Raw genomic sequence first — 18,905 nt, forward strand, 5'->3', positions numbered from 1 at the left:
CCTTGTAGTGTCATTTGTGGCCCGCACTTTCTATGACGTAAACTATATGTATGACCACGCGGGGATACAATTTTTTTCTTCTTGCGCTGATGTATCTCTCACTCGTTTGCTGCACTGACCGTCCTGAGATGTACTATCAGCACTCTTAGGACACTTTCCATTTGACAGAACTGACCGGCCAGACCAGGCATTTGGAAGGACTAACTGTACGATGCCTTTAAATTAACACACTTTGAGGATGATACATACTCCTCCAGAAGAATGCGAAGGATTATCATGCAAGTGTTCCTTAGAATTGTTGCATTTTCTTTGCAAACTGATGTGTCTGGCCGGGTAGTTCTGACTGAGGGAAAGCGCCTTAAGGTAAAGACAAGTTCGTATATATTGCCGGCAGTCATGAGGTATAATCCTCTATTTATTAATGCTTTTAAGGTTCTTTATGGAGCGAAGAGAAATAACTACTTTTTGAAACAGTTTTTTTGTGACATGTGGAATAAGGTCAAGGAAAGTGGTTTCCACTTCGAGAGCTTGTTTCCTCACGTATATCACAAAAATCCAATTCAATAATTATTGTTGTATCAAATATTGTTTGAGAGACGGACATTAAGCCACAAAAGCACTAGTGGAGGTCCCCTGTTTATTTCCTTTTGAAGAGGGACAAATATAAATCGATGAACTAAGTGTGAGGTCATTAGCCAATGATGCCAGGCTCGTGGATTTTGTAGGACTCTGCAGGTTGGGCGATTTCCCGGCAGAATTAATTGTAGGTTGTGAGCCAATCAAATTTAAGAAAGGAAGTTCGTGCGCAATGTTCCAAGATTTGTCAAAATTAATGGATAGCTAAGAAATCACTGAATAGTCGGCTTATAACTGAGATATATGTACTGGACATTTAGCTGTTGGTTCAGACTCCAATACCCTCACACAGACCCTCGTCATGTCTCACCGTAAATCGTTGATGATACCCATCATTTAGTGCTCATTTTCATTTTTTTTGCTTCTGACACAAACAACACTTTTCTCCTTTTGACATGGCCTGAGATAAGCGGAAAGATACTTATTCAGTAGGGAAAATAATAATATTATTCTCTGGTTAACTTTCGGTTTGAAGGCCAAAAGTCTAAAGATTGCACATCACTCTATAATGTTCACCGAATGAATGAATGAATTAACATTAAACGCAAATGTTGGCTGGAATTTATAATTGTTTTTAAAACTAGTTTAAAGCTATTGTAGTTTTACTTTTACTTGCTGTTATTGCCACAGTCTGAAACACTTAAACTAAACATGTAAAAACGTTTAAAACATTTTAAACATAACTCAGAATGAGCTCTAACGAGAATCTCATAATCCGCTGAAATGACTTATTGTTCCATCATTTCTTGGAGTGACTCATAGGAGCTGGTGTGCAGTTATGTTGATTTGTATTCACATTTGGTAGCCTCAAGCTCAACTGAAGAAGGTCAGGAATGTCGATTGGGTGTTGACGATGGTATTTATTACGGGAGAATTCGCAGATTTCGCACCCTGTGTTGGCCCAGCGTGTTGGGAAGATACGTAACCTTGCATCGTGTGCATCAAACCCTGTATGAAGTGGAAGTTTACTCTTCTCAAAGAGGTATAATATTTACGATACAACAAACTTGTAGTTTCACTGATTTACTTATTTTTTCCCTTCTGTCTTTCTTGATTATAATGTAACTTGGCAAGTTATGCAAAATCGATCTTCCGCATGCAAAATCATTTTTCTCGTAATGCTCACGAGAGTTCAAGAGATACTAGGGTAATCCTGGCTGACACGAATAATGTACAGACTAATTCAGGAAATCAAGTTTTTTAGACGACAGCCTATCATAAAGCTTCGATTTGACAATCGCTTTAATTGAATTTAATTGCTTGCATCATGAACTTCATCTGCATCATATTCGACCAGACCTAAATTACCGTCGTTTGTGGAAAATTATGGTGGTTTGTGGCAGTTCTTTAGCATCTCGGAGCACGAAGACTAAGAGTGCGTTCGATTGAATAGAAGTTAGAAATGCTTCGTTTTTACGAAATTCACATTAAAATTGTCAAAGACCTGCTAAAACGCTATTTTAAACATATCTTTATTATCCTTGTTGCTTCAAAACGCCAGACATACCGTTTTAAATCATCACTACACGTATTCTTATTCCAGAATACGGTCAATCGAACGCACCCTAAGTTAAGGAGGCTGCAAATTGGGTTTTTATCTCAGAGCACTCGCGTTTAAGCCACACACTTGAACTGGTCGCGCCAGCTCATGAATCCAAAAGTGTTGGTTCGCTTTTTTTTTCAGCTTTTGGGGTGTATACTAAAACAATTATTGATTTTTTCACCTTCTCTTCGTTGACTAATAGTTAAATATCAGGTGTCTATAAATTTCAAAGTTGTGCTAGTGAGTATCTTCAACATTTACAGTCGGACAATTCCTTTTTTATTTCAACTGGATTTGCTTACAGTTCAAGTCTCTTGTCGCCGAATGAGAAGTCCACCTTTTCCACTGCAGGTCTTCCGGTTCATTACAACCAAGACGACAATTATGCCAATTCTGGATAAATAATTTAGTTGGAACCTGGCTCTAAGTTTTTGCCCATGTATAGTCAGATGCGGTAATGGAACTGCGACTGAACAACGCGGCCACGAACTTTTACCCGGAAGTAACTACATTGGTTATTAAACTTTTGATATCATAAACTACACAGCTGTCAAATCCACTCGTCCTGCTAAGATAATCCCTTATTTTTTTTAGGCTGTCAGATTCAAGCAATTAGCTGGTTCACTATTGGTAGATTTTCAGATGACGTCTACTCAGCTTCCTCATCCAGATTTGGTTATGGACCTGAAAAGTGTCGACTGAACGGAAATGGTGCATGGTTACCAAGCACCAAAAGAAATGCTAGGGACTTCTTACAAATCAACCTTGGTTATGAGTTCTACATTTGCGCCACAGCAACCCAAGGAAACCCAACTGCTGATCAATGGACAACAAAATACAAGATATCTACATCGTTGGACAACATAAACTGGACAACCTACAAAGAGAATGGGACAGAAAAGGTTTGTAATTGACTTTTTAGGGAAGATTTGCCATACTCTTTTAAACAAATTCTATGGGAAAATTCACCACCTGACGAGGGAATTCCACGTCAAATTTCACGCGAAAAACCACAGGTACCCCACGTTAACGATTTAATTTGAGCATCACGATCAGTTAAAGTAATAACCGTTTGTATGGGAATTTGCAAGCGTCTTTAGGAGTCAAAAATAAAACAACATAAGTCGAACAAAAATGCCTTACCTTGTCTTCTCGATACCTTATCAGTGTTTTTGTGGCGTACTTTGGCCATTTCAGCGCTACTCCAGTAGGTTCTAAGTTCGCTGTTTTCTCTTCATATATTTCTGTGCCAGTCAAATTGAAGCTTCAGCATCCCTCTTAGTCTTCCCGGGGGGGGGGGGGGGGGGCATTTGATCACCACTCATACGGGGTGGGGAATTTGATCGCTAGCCTCGATTCTATGTTACGTTTGCACGTGGTTTGATAAATCATGGTGGACACAAACGTAGATGCATTTCAAGGAATTCCATATTCGTGGCTGATTAATTGAAAAGCAAAGGCCTGCAGAAAGAGATATTTATACCTGTTATCTGTCCTCCTTGTGCCTCATGCCATGTAGGGCCCTGCCAAAGCATGTTTACATACACAGCTTCAGAAGCATAATAGAAGCTACTGAAAAGTTAAAACAGTAATCTGGTAATTTTCCCGGGGATGGGGGCATTTGATCACCTGAAATGGACCTATGATGAGGCATTTGAACAGCTTTTTGGCCCGGGAGGGGGCACTTAAGCAAAAATTTTCCAAAAATTCAAATGCCCAGGGGTATGGTTTTTGAAGCTTCAATTTGAACGGTACATTATCTTCAAGGCTGGAAACTCCAATGAAGCAGTCGGAAACACAAACTGCTGTTAATTGTTCCAAAAAGGTGAAATCGACCCGAAATTCCACTGAGACAAAGGATGACACTGCTGCCACATATTTCAATCGTCATATCAGACAAACTTTCACGGAAAGGAATTGAAAATCCCCAAAATGGGCTGATTTGGCCATTAGCAACATGCTTGATTCGGATGTTCCGTCCAGGAAACCGTTGGAAAACACCTTACCGACCGGGCCCAAGGTTCAAATTTGTTACACACAGCGACGAGGCTTTAGTCTCAGTGACAGATACAACGTGAGGCCCTTCTCGGGAAAGTACTCAACTGTCACGCACAAACGGACAAAGCTCATTGAAATGCTGACCCATGAAAGATGTTTCGCAAACAAAACATAAACATTCAGTTTGTTTACAGTGTATCTGTCACTGACATTGTCGCCAACCCGGTGTGTAACAAATTTGAGCCTTGGGCCCGGTCGGTAAGGTGTTTTTCAACGACCGTGCACGGAACTTCGTGGCAGAGCATTGCGGACGGTCCACGATGGAAGGGAGTCGATACATTAGCGAGCCGAAATTCGCGCACCACAGCTGTTTTTTATCCGTCGATAGAGGAGGCATTAGTTAGAGGAGGATTTTATCGTGCACTGGGTAGCCTGCGAGCAGGCTCACTTGATATGCAAGGGCGGCGGAGCCGCAACCGAGAGCCAGACTCCACCGCCCTTCCCTATCAAGTGAGCCTGCTCGCAGGCTATGCACCGGGTTAAATCTGGAGGCGACCGGAGCGTTCGGAGTGAATTTAAGGCTGATTTCCCTCGGTGGATATGCGAGACCGCCGCCAGCAAGTAACCAGCCTTAGAGAATCATATATAATTGTGAGAGAGCAACGGTAGAACTAAAAATCCCTAGAATCACGCTGAAACGGCCAGAAACGCTAAAAACATACCATAAATAAGACCAGGAGGCAAGGTAAGAAATTCTGGTGTATTTGTATTATAATGCCCTAAATAACGATCGCTAAGGCCCGTTTTAAACGTCGCATTTGACATGCGCCGTTTCTAATGCAAATGAGAAAATTCTATCATTTTTGCTCATTTGCATCAGATTCGGCACATGTAAAATAAGGCGTTTAAAACGGGCCTAAATGCCCCACAAAAAAAACCAACGATTCTCTGTGAGGTTTCGGTGAGATGGTAAAAGTTTCTTTGAATCGCACAGCGTTTTCGAAGATGAAGCCAGGCATTTAGTTTACCTTTTGGCGAATGCTGCAGTATTCAATGAGGGGGGTTCAAAAGCTCCCGCTTCCCGTATCTTGCTCTCCCACTTCCCGAACCTTTATCTCCCGGCTCCCGCCCTTTTTAGTCCTGCTCCTGTCCCCGATAAATTAGGAGACACAAAACACATCTTGGTCATTTAGCTACGTAATTCTTAAGTGATGACGGTCTCAATTGTTCCAACTTGCAGTTCTGAATAGAGCTCTTTACAGTTGTGTACCATTCAGGTCACCAGAGTCTCGGTTCGTCCCAAGGCTCTGGGAAACTCTATGTAGGAGAACATGCACCGTAGGGTTCTTATAACCATGAATTGGCCATTTAAACCTTACGGCGACTGCTCACTCCACGTGCTAGCATGAATGCACCAATTAAAAACGCTTTTGATTGTTCTTAACGAAAACCAATGAGAAGACACTTTGTTTCAGGGTTCCCCAGAGATCTTCTCTCCCTCAGTCAAGAGAAGAGCTCTGGAGTCGAGATTGAGTTGTGTGGTTAGTTACCTGGGCCCGGTTGTTCGAAAGCTGATTAACTTTAATCCAGGATTAGCGTAAACTTTTGTTTCATGTCTCAACCTTTTGATGAAGGTTGTTTTGCTTATTTTTGTTTTTCAAGTTTGACTTCCTCTGATGTTAAGTTTTGCCGAATATCAGCGTTAATCAGCATTTGGGCATAGAGAAATAAACTCCTTGGTTAATTGTTAATCTCGGTATTGGCGTTAATCGGCTTTTGAACAACCGGGTCCAGGCCTTTAAATGAAAGTGAGGCTGGTGTTGACCTTGTCATGATACAGATCTCCCTCCTATTCTCTTGTTAATGATGTTTTTGTCGTGCTAATTAGTAAGAATTTGCATAAGAAAAGCAATGAGCTTTCTATGAAAACAAGGTCAACTCCAGCCTCACTTCCATTCATAGACCAGGTAACGAAACACAAAACTGTAAAATGGTCTCGTGTTCTGATAAATACACGTTTCCTGGGGCGGATCCAGGTTGTTACAAAATGGGGTCCGATTAAACGTGCCGCCCAAGGCAGCGCGCCTGTTAGGACCCCTGGGAAAATTTGGAATTTTTAGTCCTCGGAAACGTGATTTCCGGCATTCTTAGGCAAAGTCAGTGTGTTTTAATTTCTCGTTTTTTAAAGTTAAAATTCCATATTTTTCCATTAAAATATAACAGAGCTGCGCAAAATGATATAATGTTATTTGCCAACTGGGAGGTCCTTGTAGTGAAAAACTGTGACCGAGGTCCTAAATATGCCGCTTGAGGCCGCAGGCCGAGGGGAGCTTTCCAAGGCCGAGATCACAGTTTCTCGCAATACGGACCGACCATTAGCTGGTAAATACCTTTTTTTCTTTTCTTTCTGTTTTCCTTTCTTAAGTCACTTTTTAAAGTCTTGACTCGCACTGCGTCTGACAGCGATGCAGTACGCTACTTACAAACTGAACGTTTTAAAGAGAAACACTTATATTTGAATTCTATTTCCATGCCTCTTGTCTACTAAAAATCTGTTTTGAAATACTTAGTTTTGTATGTAAACGGATTCAGTCCCAAAAAATGGAAATTCAAGGTCATTCCACATGCTCACGCAACCAGGGCTAGGATTCCACCTGGGTTGGCGGGATTCCGCCCGCTCCCAGGGCCAATCAGATTGCAGGATTTGCAGAATTCCACTCGCTCGCGTATTGAGAAAAAAATATAAAAAGTTATGTACTTCGGATCAAATTTTCATTTATAAAACAATGATGAAAGTATGCTACAGTTAAACGTTTTTTAAACTTTGTGTTTCATCAAAGACGGGATCCATAAGAAGCATTCTTCGGGGTATATATCTTTCCGCAAAACGCTGAACTACAGCATCGTAGGTGACGGGCATTTCGTAGTGACTGGCGTAGTGCAAACAATTCGCAGCAAACAGTTAATGTTAGGGAAAATGTCTGGATCACAGGCCTGGTGAAAAAAGAACTACATTCGCAGCGAACAAAAATATTCAAATACCGGTACTTCCTAATCAGAAAACCTTTTTGCTACATTGAACAGCAGCGAACCAGCCCTCTTATTTAAAATGTACTTGTATTTATTTTATATTTCTACAAGTTTATGACGTTAGATGTTTTAATTTAGGGGGCTCGATCGAACCCCGTGAACACTCTCTCTCCTCCCCCTCAGGTCCGCCCCAGGTTTTCAGCAATCAGTCCGGAGTATGTTGGCATCATAAAGTCATTAAAATGTGGAAGTGGGATATGACGAACTTGCAGCGAAATGTCACCACGTAGGGAAATCTTAGTCCGTTCTGATTCACGGTTATGGACCGAATGCATAAATGGGTCCTCACTAGCCTCGTTTGCATGGACAAAGAGGTGTTTCTTGAAAGTGAGGCTAGTGAGTCTAATTAGCACAGAAACAAAAGAATACATTTTTGGCCGCCATTTATGCATTCCGTTTATAAGGAGCAAGCTCCCAAGAAGGTGTTTCATGCACGGACTCGGACCTTTCACTACCTCACGGGAAAATACTAAGATCTATTAAAATGGTCTTCAATCGACATTTTTGTAATGATGTTGCGTCGCTTTGCCTAGACTTTTGAAAAGTCTGTCTTCTCATGTAGATGGCGTGCGGAACGAAGGACTTTTCATACTTGATTAGCGCCAATTTTAGCAACCCAGAAACGGGTCGCTGAGCTAGACCAATCACAGTAGTCCTCGTGGACCCCAGAGGATAAGCTCAGGGGGTAGGTTTTCAATCAAAATTTGCCATTCGCAGTGAAGCTTGACTTTCAACAGAGCTTCTAAGGCCACCAGATATTCTGAATTGCGTGACTATCAGGGGAAAACAATTCAAGAATATCTGTCTTGCAGAGATATGTTTGTGTCTCCTCCAACCGGAGCTGGGAAAAGTCTGGCCTTTGAACTAGCCCTGTACGCTTTTGATCGTTTACTTGGAGAGGATTGCCATGCTATCGTCTTTGTATTTTTTCCACTGATTTCACGCATGAAAGACTTGATCTCTAGTCTGAATTGTCGTGGCATTAGAGCGTCATATGTAGGAGACAACATAGGTATAAACTTGTGTTTGGAAGTCCCAAGGCGATTCTCAACAAGTATCGACACATTTTTCGTCGAATGGAACAAAAAAAAAATTAAATGCATGCATATTCATTGGCAGTACTTTTCCGCGGGTGGCGGGTGACGGGTGACGGGTTGCGGGTGGCGGCTCACGGGTGACGGGTGATGGGTAAAGGGTGACTGGTGGCGCCCTGACACGATTGGTAAATAGTCTGCGTACACCTTGATTAACGCGCAGTAGATTAGACCAACAACTAGTAAACCAAAAAGAACGTACATACGTACATTAGTGCAACAAAACGTTTAACATAGCCCCAACTTCTAAACCATCAGTCTCAAGACATACAGTTTGAATCACAGTACCAGAGAGCTTTAGCCACGAGGACGGCAACGGCAACGGCAACGAGAACGCTACGAAACAATGGGTTTAATGAGGAAAAACAATTGCACGTGCATTTTAAATTTAAGTGCATTTACAGTGTATTGGCCGTCTTCTGCAAAACAGCAACGTGAAATGACCAAATTATAGGTTTTTTCTAGAAGGTAAGCACATAATGATAAATTTTATTTCTTTTTTCTTGCTTTAAGGTTGTTCAAAGTAATTTAGTTCGCCAGCATTTTCCAAGTTACCCAAATGGGGACAATCGCAAAAGTGTCACAAATAGTTATATATATTTTTTGAAATGACGTTTGCATTGCCGTCGCTGTCGTCGTTGCTAAAGCTCTCAAAAAACCGCAACTTGTAAACAATCATGACGAAAAAGTTGTACTGACATTTTCTAAAATACGTCTGCTAAGGCCAGCATGGAGCAAGAAAGGTGGAGCGATGTAAAAATTGTACATCATAAGCTTGCCCCTGAAAAAGTACTTTTCCGCGAAGTTACCCGACACACCGGTCATGTGAGCACGTGCTAAGTTGATAATGCTTGCGTCATCAGCATGTGAATTCAAGTCAAATCACATAACTTTTCTCATGCACGGCTACAAAACTATGGAGAGTTTACTTAAATTCTGTCCGACAACTTTTTCTTTTGATTGTCACGTATTTTTTCTTTCGGCTTTCGGTGTGGCATGATTTCTCAGTTATTTCAGGTCTTCCATTGATTTTCGAAAAAAAACTCTTGCGAAAAAATAGCCCTCGAAAACTCGTGTATATAGGTTTATGAATTTTATTTGAATTTGTGCTACCCGTCACCTCCTACCCATTGTGACCCGCCACCCGCCACCCGTGGAAAAGTCCTGCCGTGTATTCCTTGACAAGAGTCATTGCATCCGCCATCACTAAATGGAAAGTTTCACTGAGATGTATTTTTTATCCCGGTCTAGCACGTCTCCTACACCTGAAGCCTACCTGGTCTTTCATGATTGAAATCAATTGACTTTCGTGACGATTCGAAGCTTTCCCTTGTTAATCTTTCGCACTAGTGTTTCGTTTCTATCAGCACAAATAACGGCACAAAGTGTTGGTCCAAAAATATCACTTGAGATCTCCTTTCCAAACGGCGTCTCAAGATTGAAATAAGCTTTCGTTTTATTTGGTTTTTGTTTCGGATACCTTTAGCACAAAGTCAGCAAATTTCCACTTTCGCTTTCGTAGAAACAAACACTTTTTTCATCGGATTGCGCCACCAAGTGCAGGACTTGCAAATGACGTCAACGCCTTTTTGGCACGAGACGCAAATGAAACCTTGGAAGCGAGACAAGTTGACCTTTCTCAACTTCGTCGCTCGCTCATCCACTTCGCGAACGAAAAATCGCGATTTGGTCGCCAAAACATTTTCTCCTGGGATTCTCGTGAGGTCGACTTGTGGCAAGTCTACGCTTTGCCGTCTTGCAGCAGTTACGCGACAACCGCTTGACAATTGATTGATGTAAACAATTTCACTGGAATTAGGCCTATTTTTCAACAAAAGCGTGAATTTTTGTTTGCTTGGTTGCCAGAAGAGGGGTAATGCAAGCCAGATATCATTTGTGCTCTTGTTTTTTAAGGTGTTGTAAGGCATTAATAGATGACAACAAGTAGCGTTTTGCACTTCTCTCCCGCTTCCTACACTCTTAGAACTCCCGCATCCCGCACTTTCCTCTCTCGCCTCCCGTACTCCTCCCGCCCCTATTCTCCCAGGCTCCCTCCCCCCTGTCCCCCTCCACAGAATACGAAAAATCTGCACCAGCCTATCGCCATTTTAAAAATAGAAAAAAAGTACAAGTTCTTCAGCGACCGGGGAACAGCAGCTTTCAGTGGTAGAGTACACAGAGGATAAACTAGATGCCAGTAAATGTTTCCATTGATTTTCCGTCGAATATTATAATCCCAACGGTAGCAACAGCAGTTCTGTGTGTTGAAAAAAAAAACAGCGTTTACTCCGTTTTGCTCCCAAAAACTCACGTTAGCAATAGACGATGTATTTTAAATTAAGCAACTTACCAGCGTATTTGTTGAGTTGACATTGTTTCTTTAGATGCACGTTGTACTTTCAGGCGCTGTCGAAGATTTTTTCCCCAGTTCATGAATTGTGCTGGTGAAATACCCCATCTTAAAACTCTCCGTCCCAGTGCATTCAGTTTGATGATATTGAACGAAAAATATAAATTACAGCCTATGTGAAAGTTCAGAAAACGAAGATTTGTAAAACACGAATGAACTTTATTCGTCTTGATTCCTATTGCTGGCTATTAATCACTTGAAATGGCGTTTTAGCGCCCACTGATTACTGCAACATTCGACCAAGGACATTTTTATAAAGCTATGCGATTCAAGGAAAATTCACCACCTGACTCGTGAATTCCATGTTAAATTTCACTTTAAAAAAACCGATATTTCACACTTCGTGATTCATTCGATATATCCGGGAATTTCGCGTGAAATTTAACGTGGATTTCCCTCGTCAGGTGGTGAATTTTCCTATGGAATACGCAAGGACGCATGCCTCGTCGATTTCGTATTCATTTAAAGGCGCGTTTACACGACAGAGAAAAGATGGCACGGGTCCGATAAAAAGTGGAACGGTTCCAATAATTTTTGTAAAGAAACTTTTATCCGTTCCGCTACAGGACCATAGGCGCCTATGGTCGTGTAAACGCGCCTTAACTTGTCGTTATTTTAGGGTACTTAGGGAAATTTTAGTTAATCACGAAACTCGAAAATGGTTATGTGGAATTCCTTTACTGATAAAATTATCGTTTCATCACACACATGATTGTGAGCAAAAACGACCTTTATCCAGGTGATTTGTCATAAACATGAAATACGTCGGGCCGACCTTTTTGAGTTTAAGACTACCCCAATGCAATCCGTTTCAGTCTTGTCCATTTGAGTCCACACTGCTTCTTGTTCCTTTTGCTGTACTTTTCGTATGTTGTTCAAGAGTTTCAAGTGGTTATTGCAATATTTCGTTCTACTTCTTTGAGCATTTTGGGTGTCGTGTGAAATTACATCATTCTAAAGCCCACGGTATGTTCAAATTGCAAAAACACGGCAGAACAACCTTCTGACCCAAGCCGACCTTAAAGCGCAATGTTCATCTGCCTTACGGCAGAACTTCTTCAATACTTGCTTGCTTCCCTATTCAATGCTAGTTGTGTGTCTCGAAAGAACTTAACTTGGATAAACGATGTGAATTTTTCATATTACTGTATGTTCTTACTGGATCAACAGCTTCAGTCGCGATCTGTCGCTTACGCAAGACATTAGGGAGATTAAAGGTGCGTTCCTTTTAGCAATCCGGATTCGGATTCACACAATCTGATTTTTGTTTCACCGTTCCATTTATCCGAATCTGAAATGCGATTCGAATCCAAGGAATCCACCCCCAGTAGTGGATTTTTTGTACTCAATTTCAATCCGGATTCGGATTCTCCGTTGCTTTATCCCTTTCATCGCGCTGACGCGCAATGCTTTTTGGGAATTCATCATGGCGTCCAACGGATCGAACTCCACAGGTACGTGTTGTGGTGTCGTTTGAGTTTGTTTTCAAAAGAATATTTCCGTGGGATAGAAATGAAATTGGTCTTATTTAGTTAAATTAGCTCGTCATTCATTAACAGAAAAATGCTGTCGTCGTCGGTAGATTCTGTGAGCTGGTATCCATCGTCGTCGACTAAATCAAGTGGAATGCCCGCCATTTTGTTTTCAATATCCACAGAAGACTAGAGACGAGGCAGGCAGCGAAAACGTCACAAATTGTGCATATTTAATCAGCAAAAACAGTAGCTTTGCGCGCTCTGCACGTGCATTTTTCATTTTTGTTCATTTCTTTCACGTTTTCGGCAAATCTACAACGTGAAATTACCGAATCTCAAGTTTGACGGGGAACGTGAACAAAAGGCAGCGAATTTGAATTTTCTGACGTAGATTCACCACCGTACCTTCTAATTCAGTTCTTGGAAAGTTACACTAGTTTTTGGAAGTTAGACAAGCCGACAATAATTAATAAACCTGACCCCCTTACAATTTTAAATGACGTTTTCGTTACTGTCGCGTCGTAGATCTTAAAAAAAACGGAAGTGAGCTGTTTTCCCTTTTAACCTGTTTTTACACGACCACATTTACATTGCTAAGTATCTTCTTTCCATTAGAGATGACTGCTGTAAAAATCTGGGAGAAACCAATGTCCTGGCACGCAAAATGTTCTCTTCCGTTTGCCGTCTGCGTCTCAAAAACGCACGTGCTTAAGCTCCCTATTCTCCATACGCCTCGTTCCATAAAAAGAAGCACTTTTGTACTTAAAAAGTCAGGTAAAAAAAAAAACAAAAACAAAAAGAAAAACAAGTACAACAAATTAAACAAACTTTTAGTTTCCGTAATTGTAATTTGGACTGCCTTAGCTTGATGATACCATCACCATTCATATAATTATAAAAAAAAACCTAATCTATAACTATCGGGTTGGTCCTTCTTCAAAAAACGCTTTGAAACTAATTTCAAATGTCACATGGAAGTGCATCCCATGCTGCTGCCCCTCGACAAGCAAAAGATCCTTTTAACCAGTTTTGCTTAGGTTTGGACAAGTGCATGTCAAACTTGCTTCTTCGGATGTTGTAGTTATGCATCTCGGAGTTTAACAAAAAAGCACGCTTTTTTTTAGCAATTACCCCACACAAGACTGCAACAGTCAAAGTACGGCTGTACTGATCGATTAATAGAATCCAATGTTCTTAAGTCTTTCGTTAGAGGTCTAATTTTATACTTACTATTTAATATATACACAAGCAGGAGTGTTTTATCATGTATAAAAAGTCCTGAGGGCGAAGTCCAAGGGATATTTATATCTGATAAAACACGTGCTGGACGTGTTTGAAATGGCTTAAAATACTCCTCCATATTCAATAGCCGTTTTGACCAAATGGGATAAAGACTATTCCTCCATGAAAGGCGGTCTAGCTCAGTTCGCCTGGATATCTAAAAACACCCTGAACAAAGGATACGTTACATAAGAAGACGCGCCGGTTTAGTTCACCTCGAAATCGAAGAAATGTATTTCAGCGATGTATAAAAATGTTATTCACTTTGCCCGGTAAGTGAAAAAAATGCTCCGGTTTAGTTTTTTTAGGGCTCTTGAACCGAGAACAACATGCCTCTAAAACAACAGTTAAATTAGGCGCCTAAAGACGGTAGAAGAGCAAGAGAAAAAAGACTTGGATGACTGCATTCCAAAGGTTACCAGGATCGCAACAAAGTGGGCATTTAAGATTTTCCCCCAGTGGCAGATATCAAGGAACAACAAAGAAAGGAGTCATGAAATGTATATGTTAATAAACATAAGGCATTACATAATGCCACTAGTGGTATTATATAATTCTTCATTTTGCATTCCATTGTTCATCTATTTACCCCGCTATTTCCCTGGGGCCACGTTGAAATCCCTCCCCAGGCTTTCGGGTTTGTTGGGTGAGTTACTAGGTATAACAACTTACTCACGTGTGTAGAGAAATTCATCCATTGGTCAAAACGACTATTGAATATGGATGAGTATTTTAAAGCATACACAAGCCATTTTGGCGGTTAGGTCAGTACGATGTGCAATATGTGATTATCCTATGACAGTCTAAATTCATCAGTGTGTACAGTGAGCAACTTTATGGTAGCTTTCCTTTCTATAGGTTCATCGTATATACTAAGGGTACGTTCGATTGACTGTATTCTGGAATAAGAATATATGGAATAGAAATAAGAAAGCCTTCGTTTTTACGGAGATTCGCATCGAAATTGTCAAACAAGTGCTGAAATGCTATTTTAAACTTATCTTTATTATTTTTGTTGCTTCAAAACGCCAGAAACGTTTTTTCTGGAACCAACTGTCCTATAACTCGTTTTCGAGGCCTGTAGATGCCCTCTTACTTTTGATTTTTTCTTATGGGGCACCTGTATATGGAATGTTCTTGGCCAATTTCTTCCTGAGCATGCCGAAATGTAGATTCATTTTATCCCCTATCTCTTTTTTTTCAGTATATGATCGACCCCCACTGGAAATCTCGGTAATCATTGTCGTCTTAGAATTACGACCTAACGTAGTGTTTATTAGTTTTCGAGGTTCTTTTACGTTGTCGCTATTTTCCTGGATGTCGTAGTTCATTATTCGCGAGTAAATAAGATTGTTGGAGGGAAATTGTTCGTGAATTCACCAAGATGGTTGATTTCGTTTTCCCTTGTGGTCCACATTGAAAACATGTCGTCAATGAAACGTTTCCAGTGGGCAGGTTAGCGGGAGTGGCTTTTGCCACTTTAGTCTCCATTGCAATTCCGTGAGTCTGCGCATGGGGATTGAGTTAGTAAAAAAACACCGGAATACAATGCATCTATCGCACGTTTTTTTTGACGTTTTGAAAATACATCCATGAGAGTTGTAAGTTCATTTAGTTTGGCCTTGACAGTAGAAAGTTCATATTTCACTGCTTTGTTCATCAGCTGGTACGTGTAGCTTTTTGGTTGGAGTTGATCTTGCAGGAAGATCTGCTGGCGGCTGAGTGGATTCTCTTTAAGTTGATTTTCTAGTGGAACTTAATCAGCATCGGTCTTATTTCTCTTACCTATTTATAATTTTTATGGGGCTCCTCAAGTTTTTCTTTCATTGTTTTGCTGAGGGAGAGGGAGGTAACACAAACGTGGACGGCATGATTTTAGAGTCCATTTAAGGACAGTGCCAACAATTGTTATTGCCCATACGTTCTACGCATTTCGAGATACTCGGGTTTCCCATGGGTGGTGCTTACTCATACAGGGATATTTTTGTGCGGTTTAAAACTATGCGGAGAAAGCAGAACTGAGAAAGTGCTCTTGGCATGCAAAAATAAAATTGGGGATAACCATCCATTTTTCGGGGCTTCAATTTGGAAAAGAATGCTATATACATTGCTTCGTATTTTACAGCTTTTTACAAATATTGTTGATTAATTAACTTTGAAAAATGTTTGGTTACTTCCATTTCAATAACACTTGTAAAGATTTGCTATTCCAGCATATCTGTAAACCGGGAAAAAAATACCTCTGAAGTAGTGAGCACCGTCCTTAAAACAGCCGCGGTTTCTAATACTGCGACAGTTGACATTAAACTTTTTAAATTATATATTACCACCGTGAATTTGTCTTACCAAACAGAGGCGTCTGTCTTCAGCTTATATTCAGGTTACTGTCATCATCTGTATCATCGTCACCGTCCATAATTGTGAGCATAAATTTATTTTTTTTTGCAGGTCTTTCACGGAAATACTGGGCGAAATGACATTGTTAAACATAATCTTGAGGAGGTTATCATAGCGAGCTTCATCCGCTTTGAGCCAATTGACTTTTTTGGTCATAAGGCATTGAGAGTTGAGCTCTATGGAGCACTTAAATCTCTAGGTAACTCGTGATCTCTAGTTTTGCAGATCCATCTGCATGTATTTATTTAAAAAGACAAAATTAGAAACGAAAAAATTAACCCCATTTTAACTTTTTCTTTATGCGTATATGTTCAGGAATAATACTTGACAGCCTTCTGTTAGTATTGTAAAAGTTCAACATATCATCTACCTCTGAAATGACGATAATCAACGATTCCAAATTTTCTCTGGATTGACTGTTATCGTCAATTTAGATTACTCTGTTCCAGGTCTTGTGGTAGCAGATGAAAAGAAGTTGCATCCCTGGACGGGATATGAACCTGGAGCACCTACTGCAAAGGAACTGTTTTTATCCACGTAAGAACTAAAGATCGACTGGCTTACAATTGCACCAATTATTTATCAACACGAAGTAGTATATATAAAATCATTGCTGAATAGTGGTTAAGTCTCGTACTTGATTTAAAATGGTTAGCTTTTTCTTGAAGTTTGGTAATCCACATTTTCTCAAGTTTAAACTTGTTTCTTAGCTGGTGATAATACACATTTACTGCAACATTCCATTCAGAAGAAAAAATGTATTGACGTAATTAAAAAAATAATTTTCTGGCTATAGCGCTGTGGTACTCTAGTGGGTTGGTGAAAGGGTTATTCATCGAACATTCCCAGGTTCGAGTCCAGCGAGTTTAGGCGTTGGGGTTCAGATTTTAAAGATAAATAATTATTTCCCATAATCCCTATCAAACGCTAAGGGTCCTAAATTGACGATAATAGTCGATTTAGGGAAACTTTGGAATTGTAGATAATCGTCATTTCAGAGGTAGACTGGATGGGTTGAAAAGTTACGTATAAAGAACGATTTTCTAGCACATTTGAATTAAGTTAATGGTGTTTTTGGACTTGTGCGGAATTTCAGCAAATAATTTCTTTTTCTCCATACCAGTTCCTGTTGAAACTCCTATTCTTGTCTTGACTGCACAATCGTCTACTAGTGTTGCTGCCTCTTGGAAACTTTCAGAACGGTACTACTACGAAAGAAAGTTGATATCCTTTAAACTTCTATATCAAAAGGAAGGCTCCAACGTACAAAGACAAACTATCAAAGATGCCAAGAACGTTCGAATTGAGAATGGTTTGTTGGTTTTCTCCTTGGACGTCACAGGGCTTGAGAAATTCACAAAATATGAATTTGAAGTGTATGCCTTTAGTTCGGTGGGGGATGGACCAAAGCGTTCCTTAAAGACAAGGACATTGGAAGATGGTAAGGGTCTGTAGCTTTTTAGCAGGCTTACTTTAGTCTATTAGGGACAATTATGGTGAATTACAGCGATGAAATCACAATTTCCAATGTCCAATTAGACACAGCTGACCCTTTCTTATACTTATAGATTTCTATCTCCAATTATTCCATATGTTGTGGGAGAAAGTAGTCAAATGCAGTTGAAAGAAATTGAGATATTTGCAAATGTGGAAAGCATTGCCATGGTGTTTTTGTTTCTGATAAGCCATCGTTCTTCATTTATAATGTCACTTCCTTCATCAAATTGATCTCCTTTTGGGGAAGAAAGCAAAAAGAAAGTTACTATTCAATTTAGAATGGTTGAATCGCTTTTCTTTTATTTCATTTCGTGGAAAACGTTCATTCTGATTACTTGTCTTTGTTGCATTTGAAATATTTCAGTCCCATCAAAAGCTCCTAGCAATTTTACAGTGACTGCAAACACATCTACGGTTATAATAGCGTCCTGGAAGCTTCCACCCCCCGACTCCACACATGGAATCATTAGAGGATTTAAAATATTCTTCCGGAAGAAAGGCTCCCATAACAGACCAGAAACTATTTTTGTTTCCAACGCCTCCATGTACACCATACCAGTCACTGGATTGGCTAAATTTACAGAATATGAATTTCATGCGTTGGCCTTTACGTCTGCTGGTGATGGAATGAACAGTTCTGTTCAATTTTCAAAAACAAAGGAAGATAGTAAGTTGTATTGTTTAAATTGACTTTTGAAATGACAAGGATCCCTTGAAGTTCAGCCTTTCACCCATTTCATTTTAAGTGTTGCTATGTGTTGCTTTGTTTTAAGGCTGCAGATTGTACCTTTTTATTACATTACATTGCACCCATTTCATGTGCGTGTATATACCACTGGAATTGTTCCAGTCATCACTTTTCTCCTAAACTTTTGGCTACAAAAGAAAACCATTTTATGGAAAGCATGAACCTATACGTATTTGAGCTGCAAAATAGAATAAAATGAAATTTGGAAAGATCATTACGGTTAGTTGAGCGATGGAAAGGAAGCCTAAAAGATCCAGGCTTGAATGGGATTCGAACCCATGACCCTGCAATTGCACAGCACTTGCTCTACAAACTGAGTTATCAAGACAACTGGGAGCTGGTCACTTGTAAGTAGAAGCCTGAAATAGATCAATGCGCAGTGAACTGGATTCGAACCCATGGCCATGCGATTGCACTGCACTTGCTCTACCAACTGAGTTAACAAGCCAACTGGGAGCTGGTAACTTGCAAGTATCTCGTCCGTGATGATTTTCTGGAAAGATCATCCCAGTTAGTTGAGCAATTCATTCTCTACCTCTGAATTAACGATAATCGTTAATTCCTAATAAATTCTGCTCTGAATTTACTATTACATGTATCGTTAATTTAGATGACTGAAAACTTGATATGGATTATGGGAAATGGTCATATATTTTTTAAAAGATAACCCAAGTGTATGGACATAGGACTTGACCCGGGGAATGTTGATTAATTTAACCTGTCACCTAACCACCTG

The 18,905-nt window shown here is 40.2% G+C and overlaps 1 protein-coding gene across 8 annotated transcripts in view; it reads left to right on the forward strand.

Annotated features, from left to right (window-relative positions):
- LOC138024479 (uncharacterized) overlaps positions 1-18,905 on the forward strand; it is a 161,465-nt gene that overhangs the window by 115,460 nt on the left and 27,100 nt on the right. For all 8 annotated transcript variants that reach the window (XR_011127017.1, XR_011127018.1, XM_068871688.1 and 5 more), the window contains 5 exons: positions 1,442-1,618; positions 2,774-3,081; positions 15,976-16,123; positions 17,048-17,365; positions 17,786-18,088. Coding sequence is in view for 6 of the 8 variants with exons in the window: in XM_068871688.1 (XP_068727789.1) it covers positions 1,442-1,618; positions 2,774-3,081; positions 15,976-16,123; positions 17,048-17,365; positions 17,786-18,088 (1,254 nt within the window). In the remaining 2 variants the exon portion in view is untranslated. The remainder of the gene's footprint in view (positions 1-1,441; positions 1,619-2,773; positions 3,082-15,975; positions 16,124-17,047; positions 17,366-17,785; positions 18,089-18,905) is intronic.

The sequence above is a fragment of the Montipora capricornis genome, chromosome 11, assembly GCF_036669925.1.
Source record: "Montipora capricornis isolate CH-2021 chromosome 11, ASM3666992v2, whole genome shotgun sequence".
NCBI classification, from domain to species: Eukaryota; Metazoa; Cnidaria; class Anthozoa; order Scleractinia; family Acroporidae; genus Montipora; species Montipora capricornis.